Source organism: Papaver somniferum, chromosome 2 (assembly GCF_003573695.1).
Source record: "Papaver somniferum cultivar HN1 chromosome 2, ASM357369v1, whole genome shotgun sequence".
In the NCBI taxonomy this organism is placed as follows: Eukaryota; Viridiplantae; Streptophyta; class Magnoliopsida; order Ranunculales; family Papaveraceae; genus Papaver; species Papaver somniferum.
This window is the reverse complement of record NC_039359.1, coordinates 36571825-36594181: the sequence shown is the minus strand read 5'-3', so window position 1 is coordinate 36594181 and position 22357 is coordinate 36571825. Positions and strand designations below refer to the sequence as shown.

Below are 22357 nucleotides of genomic sequence, written 5' to 3'. Positions count from 1 at the left end.
ATCTTTGTGTTTTCGCCAAAGAAGTTACTCAAATAGTAATGCTCCTAAAGTAGAATTCAGAATGTCGAGCACTGTTATTTTACAAACTTTACTTGATAAATAAGGTATGTGACAATCTTCATGCCGCTTTGGGTTTCCAGTGTTATAAATCATGTAGGGCAGCTGCATACCAGGGGTTGGCATTTACATTAGCAAAAACAATAATAAATTAATAGTGCCACAGGCCAATTCCCGTGCCGTAACGGCACGGGCCATATCCTTGTTTATGATTATAAAAGAGGAGGATTTTTTTGGACATTTTAATAAATTTGTATCCCAATTTATTTTTCTCTCTTTTCACCAGATACTATTGAAGAATAAACCAAGATACTATGAAGAAGATAGAAGGGATCAACTAGTTCTGTTGATACAGTGTGAAGAAAGCAGTATGGATCAACTATGAAAGTTGACACGGTATGGTTGGATCAACTGGTACAGTTGATACGATGTGAATGGATCAAAAAGTATTGTTGACACGGAGGTACGGTGTTTATGAAGTAAACTTGGGCTGCAAGTTTTACTTGTTTTAGAAGTTGGTTACCTTAGAATTTTCTAGAAGAGTCTTTGTTAGAGTTTTATTATGTTAGGAAAGTTTTTATTACTTGAGAGTCAAGTTTGTAAACATATAAATAGGCTGTTGAGCCATGAGTTTGAATTACATTAATTAAAAGAAGTATTTTCGGGTATCTTATCTTGTTTTCATTAAGTCTTTGATATCAGATTTTCTACATCTGGTATCAGATTCTAGGGTTGTGGGTCTGAGTTGTTGAGTTGAAGAAGATGACAAGTTTAAGTTCAATTAGGGTCCCGGTGTTTGAAGGTAAAAACTTTGAACACTAGAGGTTGCAGACGGAGAATATTTTCATATACCAAGAAGTATGGGATATTGTGAAAGATGGTTATGTAGAACCAGCAGAAGGAGTAGTAGTTGATGTAGATCAACAAACAACTTTAACTGAAAACAGAAAGAACAATTCTAAAGCTATATATATTCTTCATCAGGGTATTCAAGGATAGATTTATCTACATTAAAGAAGTTAAAAGAGCATGGGATGGTTTGATAAGCTATTACAAAGGATCTGACAAGGCCAAGAAGGTTAGATTACAAACGTTGAAGAGAAAGTATGAATTATTGCAGATGGAAACTACTGAAACAATATCATAATTTTCTCAAAAACACTGAATCTTGTCAATGAGATGAAGGCTAGTGGTGATACCATAGAAGATTCTGCAATTGTAGAGAAGATCTTAAGAAGCTTGCCTGAGAAGTTTGAATCAAAGGTTACTGCTATAGAAGAATGCAACACAGTTACAACTATGACTCTTGATGAGTTGTTGGGTTCATTACAATCTTATGAACTACTGTTTCAAAACAAGTTGAAGAAGCACTTCAAAGTCAAGTAAGCTGGAGAAGCAATCAAGGAAAATCTAATGCTGGAGGTTTTCAAGGAAGATATAACAATGGAGGGATATCTAATAATGGAGGTTATTAAGGAAGAAAACAAGTTGATAGATCAAAGATTCAATGCTATAACTGTGGAGATTTTGGACACATTTCTGTTGAGTGTAAAAAAACCTAGAAATACAACAGTTAATAACTACAAGGCAAACTTCAAAGCTAATATTGCAGAAAGTCAAGAAGAAGAAGAAGAAGAAAAGAAAGATGAAAATATGTTGTTAGCTTGTCATACACCAGAAGAACAACCTCAACATAAGTGGTATCTTGATACAGGTTGCAGCAATCATATGTGTGAAAGAAAAGAGTTTTTTGACAATCTTGATGAATCAGTACGTTCATCTGTGAAATTCCGAAATAATTCAACAATTCCAGTTATAGGAAAAGGAAGAATTGGAATAGTTCTGAAGAATGGTGCTAAAACATATATTATGGATGTGTTTTATGTACCAGGCTTGCATCAAAATCTTTTAAGCATGATTCAGTTATCAGAAATAGGATATTCTATGAACATATTCAATAGTATTTGTTCAATTCGTGATTGTTTTAGAAGACTTATTGCAATAGTACAGATGAAAAAGAATAAATTGTTTCTGAAAAAGCGGGGGTCTAACAACCACACCCAATAATTCGTTTGGCAATCTGTATGGACTAACTCCAATATACTTTCAAGAGAATCAACTAGACAGTCAGAATCAATCTTAAGAAAAGTATATCAAAGATTTACATCTCAATTTCTTAATTCGATCCGCAATCAAAAAAATATGAATTTGTGAGCCCGATTGAATATAAGAAATAACTTGGACGGTATCAAAAACCAATATCCAAGTATCAATCAATTAAATCAACAACCCAAAGGTCGGATTCACAATTGATTGAACTTATGTACAACCTGTGATATTTCAATTATAAAGATAAACAATATAATGCGGAAAAGAAATAACACAGACACCAGAAATGTTTTTAACGAGGAAACCGCCAATGCAGAAAAACCTCGGGACCTAGTCCAGAATAAACACACACTGATTATAAGATGTTACACCAATTTCCTACTACCTATTCAAACTAGATGTAATACCTTCTTCAGCACTTATAGAACTCCTAGCACAAAACCAATTGTCTTTAGAAATTCTTCTCGTAAATCTTCTAGCAGAACCCAAGGCTATCTTTAGAAGAAACAAAAACACGATTGATACGATTCGATATTTTGTTTGCACAAAACACCGGTTTAATTTCCCTTTAGATATGAATCAAGGTTTTGGAAATCTTGTGTTTGTTTTGATAAAAACAATTACTAGGTAAAAGTAATATCAAAACAAACTTGTAGATTAGGGATTATTATACTCTTCAATAAAGGAAGAGAAACCTAATTATTCTACCACAAGAACGACTAAATAAATCTAGAGATATCTTGTTTAAAACTTCAAAAGGTTTTTTACGAGATACCTTAATCGAAGTTTTCTTTCTATCTTCCAATTTCGACTAACAAGTGTTGGTATACGATTGGAAACTGAACTATATCAAAACCTAGGGTTTATGATCAACAACTCTTGAATGGTTTTATATCAGAAGAGAAAACCTTAGAATAGACTAGAGGTGAAAAACCTAGATTACAAGTTGTGTGATCAATCACGAAGATTAAATCCAACTCGGCTTTGTGATCCCCAATACAAAGACTTTTATCTCACTCTTGTTCACGAAGAACAGAAGACATGGAAACAACCTGCAAAGCTTACGCCAATTTTCCAAAGGGTATGAAAAACGTGTAGCACTCATGAACCCTTATTTATAGTGAAACATAGCTTGAAAACTAAGCAAAGCTATTTTCTTTTTCAAGACTCTCCTAATTTTGGGAGTCTTTCCTAAGTTACAACTCTTGCCAAAATAATGAAATAAATAATTAATTAAAAAATGTTGTATTTATGTGAATAAATCACATTTTAACTTAGGCAGGAATTTAAAGTTATCACAAATACTTTAATATGGTAATCAAATATGTTTGGATTAATAGCCAACTTTCCTAGATAAGGAAACATCACCAATTTAACTAAAAAAGATTTCTAGTCACGTAATTGGGCCCAAATCCGTGAACTGTTACAAACATCCCATGGATTGTTTCCTACTAACGAACTGTAACAATTACAGCAACACTTATAATTGTTACTTTAATAAATCACTCATAACTTCATCGTTATAACTCGGAATTGAGTGATTCTTGGCTCGTTGGATTCATAAGCTCATTCACTATAACATGAGATTATTTACAAGGATAAAGGTTATTGTCTCCAAGGTCATGAATCAAATAACCTCAAGTATATATACATAAATGTACATTTACCGTCATTGGAATTGTTCCATAGAGTGAGCAATTATCTTGATAGATTAGAAAGGTAGAATTGAACAAGAATCCAAATGAAATCAATCACATACCTTTGTTGATGAAGTAATTGTTGATGTCTTCTTGTAGTCTTCAATCTTCAATCTTCATCCTTTAAGGATAGCTTCGATTCAACTTCTTAGAACTAATCTAGTCTGAAACTATCTTTAGTATGATAAATCAAGAATGCATTTTGGAAACTAAAATTGATAACTAACTTGACATACCAACGCTAGTGGGTTGAACCAAGCAGTGCTCTAACAATCTCCCCATTTGTAAATTTTAGTGACAAAACTATTTTACATATGGATTGTACTTGTTAAAAGCATTACAGCTCCAAAATCCTACATGATTGATTTCCTTGGTTCTTCAACTATGCAAATGTGTTCATCCTGTACTTTTTGAAGATCCATCATAGTATTGTTACACATCATCAAAGTTCAATTGTATCACAACTTTGACAATAATACTATGTTGATATGTATCACTCCCCATTAGTCAATACTTCATCTCATGGTGAAAACCACTCCCCCTTACATAGTGATCCGTAAACCATATGTATATGTCGTGTGAACTACAAAATAATTCTCCCCTTTTTTGTCAATATAAATTGGCAAAGGTACGAAAACTGGTGGGATCCTAATGAAATTTTCATACAGGAACTTCTTGACCAAAGTAAAACATATCAACTTTACTTTAGATGATATCACAGAGTCGAAACTTAGTGACTTCATCAAGGAGTTTATTAAGATACAAGTTCACCCCCACATGTTCCACAACCGCTTCTCCCCTAAAAGATATAGCAATTAAGCACAAGTTCATTTAAGAACTCTCCCCCATAAGATATCATTCCCGAAAGAACAACAAGAGTGACCTTACTCCAGAGATAAGGATTTATATATTGGATTTTAGAAACCCAACAAGGAGATATGAACTAAGAACCAATCATTGAAAGTCTCTCATGAGATCGTGTTACTAACAATGGAACTATCTCATGATAATAATACACAATATGTAATCATAAAGATCAAGTATTGTGATCATCTTTTCTAAGATACAAACTTGTATAAACAAGAATTGATATGCTTATAAGGAAGAATAACCTTTTCAATAATGATTTACACCAAGAATGGTTACCATAAGATTATGAAAAAGATTCTTTGACAATAAAAACCAACATCCAATAATTTTGATTATTGCTTCTAACCTGTTATGTTTAAGAATTTTTTAATCACAAATCAAGTTAGGTAATTAAGAATCATACGCCTGGTATTTAACCATATTATTCTTCACCATAACTAGTTCAAATGACTCAAATGAACTAGTTATAAAGTTGTTCAATTGCAAGGAAATCTTATGTAACTACACAAGACACAATCGAAGCAAAAATGATTTGATTCACTCGAATCGGTTCATGAACTTTATAGCCACGGTTTGCAAAAGCATTCCTTAATCAATATAAAGATGAGTTCAAGAACAATCGTTTTTAGATATAACCTACTCAAGTTCGCGGAAGGAGTTCACAAACTCCAGCAGAAATTCTCGGGTTTGAGAACTTCGCCAGTTATCGGACTGAGTTCGTGGACTGAGCTTGCTGAGTGAGTTTTCAAACTCCAGTAGATATTCTCGGATGAGAACTTCCGTCAGTTCGCGTACTGACTTCGCAAACTGCGCAAACAATTCCGGTTCTCTTGATCAACAAAGTTCGCAAACTTTGGTTCAAGGAATATGACTTATACATATATGTGTTTCAACAACAATGCTTATATCCATCAATGGTTATATAATATAAACTCTCATTTCAATCATTGAAACATTCTCAGAGGACATTATATAGTTGTTATCACAAACCATTTTTCGTCAGAGCAATTTTCAAAGTGATTGAAACATAACATGGCTTTCGTCACTAGGTAAAGATGAACTTGGTTAAAGCGAAAGCTTACTAACATATATTTTGAGAAATATGTAAACGAGTTAGACTCAGCTCGAAACAATAAATTATTCCATATATTCACCGCATTTATTAGGGCTTTCTGGTGAGGATGCACTTTCAACACAATCAGGTTGTGTTGCGGTGAACAAAATCTTGCTCACCACAGGTATTCGAAACAAAATCATACACGGATTCTAGGAATTTAAAAACTTTCTCGAAACTTTCAATAAACGTTTTATACCTTTTAAAGATGTTATCCCTTGTCAAACTCTTGTCTGGGAGATCCTTCTTAATAGTACTTGTTGCTTTATTGATCTTATTTGGTACCCATTTCTGAGTAGCTTTTGGGACAACGTATTTCTTTTTCTCCCCAATATAATTATGAAATTTATTGGAGGGAATACTAGAAGATCTGATATTATGAGACTCAGTTTTTCTCCAGTTTGGAACATCAGATCTTGTCATCTTAACAGAATCGGATCTGGTTTTATCTCGTTTAAGATATCTGCAATTCCTCTGCAAGTGACCTGGTTTTCCACAATAAAAACAATGTTTAGTATAATGGAAAAAGTTATGTTTAGTGTTACCTGAATGTATATGTACTTGCTTTGGAATTTGACAGAATTTCCTCTTTTCGTCATCGGCGGTTGGTAGAGATACTTCACATTTGTCAACCGTGGAAGGTTTTGGTTGAGAAGAATTTTTACCTCTGAATTTTTTTACCTCTTTGCAAATACTAGGAGCGTCTATTCCTTCATAGCCCAATCCTCGTGTATCACGATGAATTCTACATGCTCCCAATATTGAGGTTAATTTATCCGAGATGCTATTTCTAGACAAGCTCTCTTTTAAGATCGAGTTTTCTTCTTCCAACCTTTTAAACTTTTCAAGCGCAATAACTAGATCATTTTTGGATGATTCATATTGAGCATTGAAATCTTCTCGTTCCGAATCAAATAACAAGTTCAAGTTCGTCTCAATGTTCTCAAGGTTATCTAGTTTTGCTTGAAGAGTAATTTCCCGATCTCGACCTTCGGCAATTTCTTCTTTAAGCTTTCGTATTTCGTTGAGATAATCTCTTGCACCACTAGAATCATGTTCGTCTTGCAAGTATTTATTCCGACTACGAAGTCTGTCATATTTAACTTTCTCACTGGAAATGGTGCTTTCAGCTTCCGAGAGTTTCCGATGACATTCTTTAAAAAGATTATTAGCAACTGGATAACATGAAACACTTCTTCGTCGGAATCAGAGTCAGTATCCGAAAGAATTTTTCCAGAAGCTAATGCAACCTCGCCTGCCAACTCTTGGGGATTATAAAATTCAAGTCCATCATCAAGAGTAGGCAAAGCAGCTGCATATGCCGATTGTCTACGGCTCCATCTAGGACATACTGAAGACAAGTGCCTGAAACCATGACAGTTATAGCATTGTACATCATCATTAGAAGATGTTGCACCTTTAAAGAAACTCTTTTTCTTGCCTATCAAGAATTTTCTAAATTTTCGTGGAGTAACATCCTTAGTATCTGGCGAACCAGATTTATCCTTAGAGAATTCAAAATTGTTTGCAGCTTTAAGAAAAATCACCTCTTTTCTAGATGCGTGTTCATTGTCAAAGATCTTTAACTTTCCAACAAGAGTATTTCTGGAGAGTGTGGAAAGATTGTTTTCTTCTTCAATGGCATGTTTCTTAGACTCGTATCTTGATGGTAGAGACATGAGAATTTTGCACATAATATCTTTCTCCAGAATAGTTCGTCCTAGTGCAAATGAGGAGTTAACTATTCGACAAAGTCTTTGGTTAAACTCATCAAAGGTTTCATCATCAGACATGCGAAGGTTTTCCCAGTCAGAAGCTAGATTTTGAAGCCCAAGCATCTTTAGACTTATTACACGTAGTCACATGGTGTTGAATATCTGGGGTAATAGCATGGATGATAGCATTTAATCCATCAAAATTTTGCTTTGCAGCAAGAATCTCAAGATCATCGTAATCACCAATATCCTTTGCAACAATTACTTTTTTTTACTCGGTAAAATAAAATTAAAAAAGCGAAAAACTGTACAGGGACTAGGCCTACCTAATAATTAGCTGTGAGGCCACTCACTGGAAAACTTAATTGAAGCGATAATAAACCCTTCCAGGCCATTCCACAGATGGAATAAAACCTGGCCTACCCTCATAAAACTCAAAAATATCCTCAGCCAGCAAACAAGCTTTCTTGGCCGAGGCATCAGCTGAGAAATTAACCTCCCTATAGCTATGAATATAACGAACGTTGTTGTAGTAAGACTTCGCAATTTTCCACTTCTGCACCAGATGCCAAGGAAGCTCACCCTTTTGAAAAGCTTGTATGCAACTCTTCGAATCATAACGAATGCAAATACTCCGCATATTCCATCTCTTAGCCACAATCGCAACATAAATAATCGCACATACTTCCGTATAGAAATTGGTTTGCCAACCAAGGCCAACACAAAGAACACCAAGCACCTCCGAACTTGCATCACGGAAAACAATACCTGAACCAGCTTGGCCTGGGTTTCCGAAAGATGCACCATCACAACAGATCATGATTTCATCTTGATTAGAAGGAGTCCAACTAATCTCAATTGGGGTAGACGTTTTGCATGATCTATGCCGCACCTTGAAATAATTCAGAATGCGTAACTCCTCTAAAGTATTATACATGTGACCCTTCATTCTAATAGAATTATCACGAATTACCTGATAAACTCTCCCTTTAAATCCAAGCCATTGAACTGCTATATTATCAAAATAAGACTTATTGCGTAACTTCCATAACTCCGTGACAATTGCAAGATTTGCAACTAACCACAGGTCCTTTATCATTCTGCTTCGACCCTTAGCAGCCTTATAGGAATCCACCAGGTCTTCATTTGGTTGCAGCTTGAAAATTCCATCCACCCAAGCCCAAATCCTCCTAGCAACTCTTCAATGCCAAGTGATGTGGCTAAGAGTTTCACAACTTTTCCTGCATAAGCGGCACATAGTAGGCATGCTCCTACCTGTATTCTTAATAATATTGTCTTCACTAGCACAACATTGCTTGGCCCAAATCTTCCAGTATTGCACACTCAAGGTAGGGTTCACAACCTGTCTAGTAAACAGATTTGTACAAGGCACAACTTCTGCCGGCGTCTTAAGAGCGGCCTTAGCCGACTTAACTGAAAAAACGCCTTTGCTATCTAAATCCCAAATTTTATAATCCTCACCACCAGCAATAACAGGTAAATTTTCAACATCGATATTACAACGAATCATCAAATCTCTTGTTTTTTCAGGAATAACCCAAACACCATCAAAAATGATATCACTTACTTTAGCCTTAAAATCATTAGGGACTTTGGAAGTGATGCCAAGTCTTTGCGCACTAGAAAAATCACCACACCAATTATCAAAAAATAGGGAAGTATTAGCACCATTACCTATAATTGAGCGTGTATGCTTCTGCACAAAATTGTAAACCAAGCGAATTCCAGGAAAAACCGAAGAACCCAACTTATAATTTATCAGATTGCCATTGAGCTTAAAGTATTTGGCCCTCAAAAATCTGGCCCAAATCTTGTTTGAATCCCGAATATAAATCCAAAGCTTCATTAGCATAGCCCTATTAACATCATTTAACTTCTTAATGCCAAGACCACCTTCACGCTTTGAGAGACATAGATCATCATATAGAACCGTAAAATATTTACGTTTATCAGCATCACCGGACCAAAGAAAATTTATAATGGCCCTTTCAACTTGCTTAATAACCGTGCATGGCCATTTGTAAACAGCCATAGAATGAATAACATAGCTAGAAATCACCGACTTAATTAGCACAAGCCTCGCCTGAAATGATAAAAGTTTACCTTTCCATCCAGCCAGCTTGTCCATAATCTTCTCAACAACTTGGCGAGCATGAATATGCCGAACAATACCAGGCTTCAATTGAATACCTAAGTATTTATCCAGAAACATAGCTCTCTCCATACCAAAATAGTTATAAATAGCAATAGCACGAGAAATTATATCACCTCGAAAATAAAATTTGCTATTTGCATAGTTTACGCACTGCCAGACACATGTTCATACAAAACAAGCATATTCTTCAAATTTTGCAAACTATGAAGATTACCTCTGCAGAATATAAGGATATCATCCGCAAAAAGCAAGTGTGTAGGCGCCACACCTTTTTTATTAACCATAACATTCATACTATGATTTTCAAACAATTTGGAAAGATTGCGAATTAAAACTTCAATAAGAACAACGATCAAAGGTGAGAGAGGATCACCTTGACGCGGACCTCTAGTAATACTGAAATAACCTTCAGGGCAGCGATTAATCATGAGAGAAATCCGAGATGATCTAAGGATATTAAGAACCCACATGCACCAAGAATCATAAAAGCCATATTGACGAAAAACTTCAGCTATGAAATCCCAGCTTACCGTATCAAAAGCTTGAGCAATATCCAGTTTGAGGCCAACATTCCCATGCTTCCTTTATGTATTGATCTCATTGATCAATTCAGATGCAAAAGTTATATTATCATGTATGTTTCTACCTTTCATAAACGCCACTTGCTCTTCAGAGATCAGCTTATTTAGCACAGTACCAAGCCTGGTAGCCATAACCTTAGTAATGATCTTGAAGAAAAAATTACTCAAGCCAATTGGCCTATAATCTTTAATAGCATCAGATTTGTTATTTTTTGGAATAAGAACAATAAAACTAGAGTTGATGCCATTGGGAATTTTACACATAGACCAACAGTTTGCAATGGCATTAAAGAGATCTCTAAAAATAATGTCCCAACACTGTCTATAGAAAGAACCTATGAAGCCATCTGGGCCAGGTGCAGAATCAGCTCCCAAGTCAAAAACCACCACTCCAACTTCCTCCAAAGATGGAATAGCATCCATATAAGCACTCTCAGCAACTGAAATTCTCTCATGTTCAATATCCAATAAAACTGGATCAATATGAACGTCACCACCATTGAACTTGTCCTGATAATGATTAACAATGAAATCCTTTATCTTATCCTGCAAAAACAAAGTAGTATCGTTAGAAACCTTAAGCTCTGAGATGGTATTTTGACTTCTCCTCATGCATAAGCTATTATGAAATAAATGAGTATTTTGGTCACCATCCTCCAACCAAGTTACTCTCGACTTCATCTTAAGCATAATTGCCAACTCCGTTCTCACATCATCAACAACCTTTTTGGCATCCACAACCTTTAGGAATTGAAACTCATCACCCGAATCATAATCAAGAAGATCATTCTCAGTTTCAAGTTTCAATTCAGCTTGCTTGAAGCGAAATTGCACATCTCCAAAAATAGTTCTATTCCAAATCTTCAACACCTCCTTTAATCTCTTCAGCTTAGAAGTAAAAACAAAAGGGGGCGCACCATTAAGATCCAAATTCCAGTTCTCCTCAACCAAATACATAAAACCTGGATGGGAAAGCCACGTCTTCTGAATTCGAAAAAAGGAACTCTAGCCGGCCTTGGATTTTCAAAAGCAAACCCAAAAAGGGGGGAATGATCTGAATAAACCCTAGGCAAGGCCTTGCATCTCCAATTGGCATATTTATAGCACCAAGCATCATTAACAACCGCTCTATTATATTTAGAGACAATTCTTTGAGATCCATTTCTACAATTAGACCAAGTATATTTTTTACCAATATCATCAGCCTCAACCAAACTATTGTCAGAAATCCAGCTACGAAACTCATTCATATAAACCTCTTTGATCGGCCTTCCACCCTTCTTTTCCTCCAAGCGTAAAACTCAATTAAAATCTCCCAACACCAAGCAAGGAATATATATAAAACCTAAACCCAATTGACGCCAAAGTCTCTTTCTTGCCACCGGATTATAAGAAGCATGAACAGCCGTAATGAAATCCCCCGCAAAATTCACAGTAATTGCTTGCTTTGAAGTAGAAAAAATATCAGGCCTCAACAGAGTATTCCTCCATAAAATCCAAATATTACCTTTTTCTCCATCAACCTCATTTGTAATAACCTCTTCACAAAAATCAACCAATTTGAGCGACCTAACAAAACGTGCAGTACAGAAAACATGCGGCTCTGCAATGTAAATTACGTCAGGTTTGTGCAAGAAAGAAAGCTCATTCAACTTGGCTCTTGCACCATCCTTATCCAAGCCTTGAGCGTTCCAATAAAGACACGCATTATTTAACCACGCTCCTTGAAGGGCTTGCCGAACCCTTATCATCATCTTTGCGCGTCTGACTTCTACCTCTTCTAACAACTTGGACATCATCCTCAACATCTTGGCACCAGGTTTGATTTTCTTTTTTGGCGCGGTTTTAACAGTGCCCTTCCTAGACAAATTATCCAACTTCTTCTTCTCAGATAACTCTCTTTTAAGTTTTTCTTCCTCATCTTTAGATGCACTCCATTCCAAATTTTCATCTTCAGTCTCTACGTTACTAGTACTAGCAGATTGCAAGGAATCTGGCGGCTTTTCCTTAATAGGAAATGCATCAGCTTCAATGCTTTCTTCTTCCTCTTCACAATCTTCAATACCAGTTTCAAACATATTAGAAGTCTCAAGAGCTTCGTCAGTTCGAACTGGAGAGGATCTTCCAGCCGTTCTAGTTGGAGAACTAAAACCATCATCAATTTTTTCCAAAACAAAATTAGTTTGCAGCTCACCTGTTACATTTGTAACTAAGTGTGAATCTTTAACTTGTTGTGTTTGTGAAACATCTTGTTGAGCAACTTATTGTTGTTGTTTCTCTAAGACCAAAATACCAGCTTCTTCTTGAGCACGCTTCTCTCCCTCTTGCCGCTTCTTTGCCATAAGAAATTGTCTAGTATTTTGCAATTTAGCCAAGAGAGCATCTTGTTCTATTTTAGCAAGATCTGCAGCCTTAGCCATGTCATCAAATATCTGTTTTTGTTCATCATAAACTCTGTAAAGTTATTATTCTTCCTTTTCAAGGTCCAAAGAGATTGTATCAGCATCATCAACAAGTTCACGCAAAGGCACTGAACCAGCTGTTAGATTAGTGCTAGCGGATTCAGGCAAGGCATGTGGAATGTCTGCAATATTGCCATCTCCAGCAATACTAGAAGATGGACTGGGAATCAGTGTACGACGCCCTGTATGTCTAACTCCTCCAATACATAACCCATCATTGTTATCCTTGGGATCCACGGGTTGTTCTCTTCCTCCTCCAGTGTTTTCCGGTGGTGTTGGTTGATCCTTTGGCTTAACATATTTTTACTTCTTCCAATAATCCTTCAGTTCATCCATTTCAGCCTTAAGGGTCGCACGTTTCAATGAATCCTCCTCAGCATCAAGTAACTTCTCCAAATCTTTATACCTAGCCGATCTGCATTGGGAGAAAGTGTGTCCAACTGATTTACAATGATCACAAAATTCTGGCTTATTCAAAAAATCATAATCAAGAAGAAAACCCTCCGGACAATCTTCATCATCAATGACAAGCTTAGGCAAAGGTTTTGAAAAATATATATCCACAAGTATCGCAGCAAAATAGCCATATTCTATTCTTAGGGTTCTCGGATCAATAGCTACAGGCTTGCCAAGGCCACGAGCTATTCGAAATAAGATTTCCTCCTCCCAATATTCAAAGTGAAGATATGGAAAACGCACCCAAACTGTTGCCCTTGAGTTCTTTTCCGATTCAGGATTAAAACTTCTCCAATATCTGATGTTGGAGAATTTGTCCTTATTTACTCTTGCATAATCATTTTCCCAACAACTAACTATTCTGGCCATTAAAATTTTCAGGTCCAACTAAGTCTACTATACTGCATGGTTGTTATGTTTAGGCTCTGTTATTCATCAGACTCCTTAATCAATTTTATTGGAGTATCTCCGTGAATTATATGCGCTTTATGCTGTTCATAATGTTTGATAAGTTGCATACAGTGACTTTAAATTTCTTGATATCTCTTGATATCTTTTTCATTCATTTTAATTGTTCATTTCGCTTGCAGATCTATTTGGTGACATTGCTGCTTCTTCCATCATCATAGATGATTGATTCCTATTGGGATAGACAAGGTAATGACACCAATGGTCACTATCAGTAAATTGATATTTGTGAGTTCATTGTTTGTCTGTTACATCTTTGTTATTGTAACTAATTTATGTACTTTGATTGATTTCAGGCTTTCAACGCATTCCTCGATGGAGGAAGTTGGTCGCTTGATATGAATCATATGATCTTTCTTTTATTCAGTAGGATTTATTACAGTAGGCTAGTAATTCATCTTTTGAGCTTTGAAAAGTTGAACTCATTTCTTGTTATTATCGGCCTTTATCACTTTGCATGCGGTTTGAACTTCGCACAATCTCACCAATTTCTCAGGATTTTCATTTTGTAAACACTTTTAGTTTTAAATAACTTATGATGCTAAGAAGTATGCACTTTTAGTTATTCACTTATTTGTAATATTCATTGCATTTGATGACAGGTTTACCCGCCACCTACCCGAACCAACCCGTCGTAATGTGGGTCGGGTTAAAACCGACCCACTGTGATGTTGGGTTAGTTGTGGATGACAACTTCTGTTACCCGCCATCACTGGGTTGGGTGGTGGGTGAGGCCAAAACCGACCCATGTGCAGCCCTATCTACTGTAACTAATGGAGGATTATATCCATTAATAATACGAACCCATGATCGAAAATCTCGTGCTTGAATAAAAGAACGCATAGCAATTTTCCACCATAAATAGTTTGGGCCATCGAAGACTGCTGGTACGTGAATAGAGATAGCACTACTTTCCATAGAATCAGATTGCTACAAACACAGACTTATGAGGTCTTAGCGTGTTTGCCTACTCTGATACCAATTGAAAAAGCGGGGGTCTAACAACCACACCCAATAATTCGTTTGGAAATCTGTATGGACTAACTCCAATATACTTTCAAGAGAATCAAGTAGACAGTCAGACTCAATCTTAAGAAAAGTATATCAAAGAGTTATATCTCAATTTCTCAATTCAATCCGCAATCAAACAAATATGAATTTACGAGCCCGATTGAATATAAGAAATAACTTGGACGGTATCAAAAACCAATATTCAAGTATCAATCAATTTAATCAACAACCCAAAGGTCGGATACACAATTGATTGAACTTACATACAACCTGTGATATTTCAATTATAAAGATAAACAATATGATGCGGAAAAGAAATAACACAGACACCAGAAATTTTGTTAACGAGGAAACCGCAAATGCAGAAAAATCCCAGGACCTAGTCTAGAATAAACACACACTGATTATAAGTTGTTACACCAATTTCCTACAACCTATTCGGACTAGATGTAATACCTTCTTCAGCACTTATAGAACTCCTAGCACAAAACCAATTGTCTTTAGAAATTCTTCTCGTAAATCTTCTAGCAGAACCCAAGGCTCTCTTTAGAAGAAACAACAACACGATTGATACGATTCGATATTTTGTTTGCACAAAACACCGGTTTGATTTCCCTTTAGATATGAATCAAGGTTTTGGAATTCTTGTGTTTGTTTTGATAAAAACAATTACTAGGTAAAAGTAATATCAAAATAAACTTGTATATTAGGGATTATTATACTCTTCAATAAAGAAAGAGAAACCTAATTATTCTACCACAAGAACAACTAGAATAAATCTAGAGATATCTTGTTTAAAACTTCAAAAGGTTTTTTACGAGATACCTTAATCGAAGTTTTCTTTCTAGCTTCTGATTTCGACTAACAAGTGTTGGTATATGATCGGAAACTGAAATCTATCAAAACCTAAGGTTTATGATCAACAACTCTTGAATGGTTTTATATCAGAAGACAAAACCTTAGAATAGACAAGAGATGAAAAACCTAGATTACAAGTTGTGTGATCAATCACGAAGATTAAATCCAACTCGGCTTTGTGATCCCCAATACAAAGACTTTTAACTCACTCTTGTTCACGAAGAACATAAGACATGGAAACAACCTGCAAAGCTTACGCCAATTTTCCATAGAGGATGAAAAACATGTAGCACTCATGAACCCTTTTTTATGGTGAAACATAGCTTGAAAACTAAGCAAAGCTATTTTCCTTTTTCAAGACTCTCCTAATTTTGGGAGTCTTTCCTAAGTTACAACTCTTGCCAAAATAATTAAACAAATAATTAATTAGCAAATATTGTATTTATGTGAATAAATCACATTTTAACTTAGGCAGGAATATAAAGTTATCACAAACACTTTAATATGGTAATCAAATATGTTTGGATTAATAGCCAACTTGCCTAGATAAGGAAACATCACCAGTTTGACTAAAAAAGACTTCTAGTCACGTAATTGAGTCCAAGTCCGTGAACTGTTACAAACAGCCCATGGATTGTTTCCTACTAACGAACTGTAACAATTACAACAACACTTATAATTGTTACTTTAATAAATCACTCATAACTTCATCGTTATAACTCGAAATTGAGTGATTCTTGGCTCGTTGGATTCATAAGCTCATTCACTATAACGTGAGATTATTTATAAGGATAAAGGTTATTGTCTCCAAGGTCATGAATCAAATAACCTCAAGTATATATACATAAATGTACATTTACCGTCATTGGAATTGTTCCATAGAGTGAGCATTTATCTTGATAGATTAGAAAGGTAGAATTGAACAATAATCCAAATGAAATCAATCACATACCTTTGTTGATGAAGTACTTGTTGATGTATTCTTGTAATCTTCAATCTTCATCCTATAAGGATAACTTCGATTAAACTTCTTAGACCTAATCTAGTCCGAAACTATCTTTAGTATGCTAAATCAAGAATGCATTTTGGAAACTAAAATTGAAAACTAACTTGACATACCAATGCTAGTGGGTTCAACCGAGTAGTGCTCTAACAGTTTCCATTAAATATTCAACATCAAAGAGAAAGTTGTCGTAGTACTCATGTACATACTGATTCTTGGTTATGGTACAAGAGAATGGGTCATGTAAACTTTAACAGTTTACAAGTTTTAGAAAATAAAGAGATGGTATCTGGTTTACCTTTTATTGAGCTTCCAGAATCAAGATGTGAGAATTGCATCTTTGGCAAGCAGTACAGAGATCCATTCCGAGTAAATAAGGCAAGAAGAGCATAACAATAGCTGGAGATTGTTCATAGTGACTTATGTGGTCCTATTGAAATAACATTACATGGAGGTAGCAATTATTTTATAACTTTCATTGATGATTTTAGTATAAAAGCATGGGTGTATCTACTTAGACAGAAGAGTGATGCTTTTCAATCTTTTATAAGTTTTAAATCTTATGTTGAGAAACAAATTAAGATTTTAAGAACTGATAGAGGCAAAGAGTATACTCTTGTTGACAGTTTTATGGAAGAACATGGCATTCAACATCAATTAACTGCAAGATATACACCACAACAGAATGAAGTTATAGAGAGAAAGAATAGAACCATAATGGAGTTGGAAAAAACTATAAGAAGGACAAAATATTTACCAAAGAATTTCTGGGGTTATGCTGTTGATACAACTGTGTACTTACTTAATAGATGTCCTACAAATAGTTTGAATAATATGACACCAGAAGAAGCTTGGAGAGGTAGAAGACCAAGTGTAAGACATCTGAGAATTTTCGGATGCATTGCATATGCACAAATACCTAAAGAACTTAGGAAGAAGTTGGATGATAAGAATGAAAAGTGTATTCTTGTTGGTTACAGTTCAGTAACCAAAGGGTACAAGTTATTCAATCCAGAAACTGGAAAGATAATCACAAGTAGAGATGTGATATTTGATGAAGATTCACAATGGAATTGGAATAATGGATCAACGAGGAATGTTGATCCAAATTCTGTGTCAACAAAGAATGTTGATCCATCTACTGCTGTCAGAACAGTTCCAATTGTAGTTGAAGAAAAAGTGCAAACTCAAGACAATGTTGAAGAACACCATGAAAAAGCAAAAATAGAAGCAAGAACATAAGCAATACTACAACAAGAAACTACAAGACCAATAAGGAAATATGTCATACCTGCTAGGTTGAATGATTATTTTTTATCAAGAGATAATGAAGATACTGATGATGATGTGGTGAACTTTGCATTATTTGGAGATTGTGATCCTGTAACTTATGAAGAAGCTTCTAAAGAACAAGGTTGGGTTGAATTTATGAATGAATAATTGAAGTCAATTGAGAAGAATAATACTTGGGAACTTACTACACTTCCACCAGGTAAAAAACCTATTGGTGTTAAGTGGGTTTATAAAACAAAATACAAGTCCAATGGTGAACTAGATCGTTTGAAAGCAAGATTAGTTGTAAAGGGATATAAACAGAAACAAGGAGTTGATTATTCAAAAGTTTTTGCACTTGTTGCAAGACTTGATACAGTACGGATGATTATTGCTTTAGCTGCACAAAAGCATTGCAATATTTTTCAAATGGATGTGAAATCAGCATTCTTGAATGAAGTATTGGAAGAAGAAGTTTATGTTGAACAACCAGCAGGTTACATTATGGAGGGGAAGGATAATGAAGTATACAAGCTAAATAAAGCTTTGTATGGTTTGAAACAAGCACCACGTGCTTGGTATACAAGAATAGAATCTTATTTCATTAAGAAAGGATTTATAAGATGTCCACATGAGCATACTTTATATTTAAAAGCTGATAGTCTTGGCAATCATATTATAGTGTGTTTATATGTGGATGATCTTATATTTACTGGAAATAGTGTTAATACCCAAAAATCGCTTTAGGCAAAACAATGTACTGTTGTAGTATTTTCTTTAGGTTCGAAAATCAAAATCATACAAAACGAGCCTAAACCAAGATATTGGCCGTTCACGTTTTGCTTCGGTTACAAATAGTAAATGGGTTGATCTTAGGGGAGGGAAAGCAAAGAAAGTTTGAAAAAATCAGTGGTGATAGAATTGGGTGTTAGGTTATTGAACTATGGAAGAAGAAGAGCTTGGGAATGATAAGCTTGTTCTTGTCTTCTGAATAGACAAGGTGGTCTATATATAGTTGGAATACTCACTGTTTACTTGTAAGTAGTGGAGGTTGTGAAGAGATGGAGATAGTGGGATAATGGTATGGTTACGCTCATGATGTTAGGAAAGTTTCTGGAAACCCGTAAACCATCATTCCATTACTTAGCCACTTCTTTTAACCGCTCTCAACAATTGCTACTTGTAATTTCCTTATCATGGGATGTTTCCATGCCGCACGTTGCTGTACACCACCAGACCAATACCCATAAGTAATTCCCTCATGTAACATGTTTTGATTTCTCTTAGGAATCATGGATTTGTTTCTAATCATGATACTGACTGAGTAATAGCCTAAGCTAGCCAGGCTTTGTTGGCATAGCTTGAAGAGACAACTCGATCCAAGGCCAATAATGAATCCGCCACAAGATGGCATCGTAAATAGCTAGCCACAATAATACATGAAAGTGCCTAAATCAAGCTAATAGATAGCTAAGTCGTGGCGCGGGCACGACCTAATGATTAGCTAGTCGAGTCGGCATGAACACGGTGCTAGGCTTGGAGAAACATAGTTGTGGTCATATGGCTTAGCTAGGCAGAGAGGCAAGGAGGTCATTTCCAAAGACATGGCCAGGCTAAGAGGCGAGGTGTCCGTGGCCATATAACTAGGCCGGTAGACTGAAGTGAAAAAGCGGGGGTCTAACAACCACACCCAATCTTTCACTTAGAAATCTGTATGGACAAACTCCAATATACTTTTTAGAAAATCAACTAGACAGTCAGACTCAATCTAGATAAAAAGTATATCAAAGAGTTTATATCTCTATCTCTCGATTTAAATCTTACTCAAGCAAACTGCGAGTCTCAATTTAAATACAGGAGAGATAAACTTGGATGGTACCAAAGACCAATATCCAAGTATCAATCAATTTAAATCAACAACCAAAAGGTCGGATATTATAATTGATTGATTCTAACGTACACCTGTTATATTTCAATTATAAAGATAAAAAATATAATGCGAAATAGAAATAACACAGACACCAGAATTTTGTTAACAAGGAAACCGCAAATACAGAAAAACCTCGGGACCTAGTCCAGATTGAGCACACACTGTATTAAGCCGCTACAGACACTAGCCTACAACAAACTAACTTCGGTCTGGACTGTAGTTGAACCCCAATAAATCTCACATTGATCCAAGGTACAGTTATGCTCCTTACGTCTCTGATCCCAGCAGGATACTACGCACTTGATTCCCTTAGCTGATCTCACCCACAACTAAGAGTTGCTTCAACCCAAAATCTAAGACTTCAGTAAAAAAATCTGTATCACACAGAAAAGTCTATTGTAATAGATAAATCCGTCTCCCACGAATATACCTATGAGTTTTGTTCCGTCTTTTGATAAAATCAAGGTGAACAGGAACCAATCGATAACACGGTCTTATGTTCCCGAAGAATAGCTTAGAATTATCAATCACCCCACAATAAACTTAATCGAATAGAGAAACAATTTATTGCGGAATCACAAACGATGAGACGAAGATGTTTGTGATTACTTTTTATCTTGCCTATCGGAGATAGAAATCTCAAGCCAATTATTTCATTTGTACTCGTACGATAGAAACAGCAAGATCAGATCATACAACTACAAGAAAGTAGTATCGGTCTGGATTCATAATCCCAATGAAGTCTTTAAGACGTTAACCCGGTTTGAGAAAAGAAAACCAGAGGTTAAATTAGAATCGACTCTAGCTACAACTAGTATCACACGTAAGGTGTGGGGATTAGATTTCGTAGTTTCTAGAGTTCTCCCTTATATAGTCTTTCAAATCAGGGTTATAATCAATGTTAGCTTAGTAACAAAGCATTCAATATTCACCGTTAGATGAAAACCTGATTAGATTCAAGCTAATATTTATCAATCGTTAGATCGAAAACATAGCTTGTCATACACAAATGAAATGCACGTTTCTAGGCTCGTGTAACTGTACCCAAACTTGTACATTAGTTGGTTCAACAATAATTAACCAAATGGTTAGACATATGATCACTTTTATATAAACCATATTTTTCTTCACCATAACTAGTTCACATGACTCAAATGAACTAGTTAGAGAGTTGTTCAATTGCTTAGATCTTATGTAACTTCACAAGACACAATCAAACCAAAAATGATTTGATTCACTCGAATCGGTTCATGAACTTTATAGCCACGGTTTGCAAAAGCATTCCTTAATCAATATAAAGATGAGTTCAAAAACAATCGTTTTTAGACATAACCTACTCAAGTTTGCGGACTGGGTTCGCGGACTTAAGTTTCTGGAAGGAGTTCACAAACTCCAGCAGAAATTCTTTGGCTTGATAACTTCGCCAGTTTGCGGAATGAGTTCGCGGAATGAGCTTGCTGAGTGAGTTTTCAAACTCCAGAAGATATTCTCGGATGAGAACTTCCGCCAGTTCGCGGACTGAGTTCGCAAACTGTGCAAACAATTCTGGTTCTCTTTATTAACAAAGTTCGCAAACTTTGGTTCAAGGAATAAGACTTATACATATATGTGTTTCCACAACAATGCTTATATCCATCAATGGTTATATAATTTAAACTCTCATTTCAATCATTGAAACATTCTCAGAGGACGTTATATAGTTGTTATTCACAAACCATTTTTCGTCAGAGCAATTCCCAAAGTGATTGAAACATATCATGACTTTCGTCACTAGGTAAAGATGAACTTGGTTAAAGCGAAAGCTTACCAACACATATTTCGAGAAATAGATAGGCGAGATAAACTCGGCTCGAAATATCAAATGTGTATAATCTAAGTCTATATAGCAAAACGACTTTTGTCTCAAGATAAGAGATAGAGTAGATAGACTTTTGAGTGATAGATAAGTTCAAGTCTCCACATATCTTTAGTTGATGAAGATCCACCGGTTCCTTGAGTAGTCCTTCGTCTTGTATGTTGATTTCCATGGAGTTCTTGAGCTCAACTACACTTTCTATCCTAGTCCGAGACCTTAAGCTATAGTAGACGAGAAATCAAGACTTTATAGTTTTGATCACTAACATTGACAAACATGCTTGAGATAGCAACACATGCGAGTTCGACTGATCAATGCTCTAAAAATCTCCCCCTTTGTCAATTTTAGTGGCAAAACTATTAATACATATGGAATACAAAAAAGATAAATACATTTTTGAAGCTCCTATTCCACATGCCTAATCTTCAACATTACTCGAAATCTTCATCACTTCCAAGTACTCCAATGATCCCAAAGGTTGTAAGTTTAGCATCATCAATGTTGAAAATCCGTAGCTATAACAATGAGAAAACAGAGTTCTCGATTATTGTTATACAGTGACATAGTATCATTACACAGTATCAAAGTTCAATTGTATCACAACTTTGACAACAATACTATGGTGATATGTATCACGCCCCCTTAGTCAATACTCCATCTCACATGGAAACCACTCCCCCTTACATAATGATCCAAAAACCATATCTATTTTTAGTGTGAACT

General features: G+C 35.5%; 1 protein-coding gene across 1 annotated transcript; it reads right to left on the bottom strand.

The window, feature by feature from the left end:
- Window positions 1–7923: 7923 nt before the first annotated feature.
- Window positions 7924–8661, bottom strand: LOC113350846. Its single transcript, XM_026594955.1, has one exon. It carries the CDS (start codon window positions 8659–8661, stop codon window positions 7924–7926), a length of 738 nt encoding a protein of 245 aa, XP_026450740.1.
- Window positions 8662–22357: the final 13696 nt, after the last annotated feature.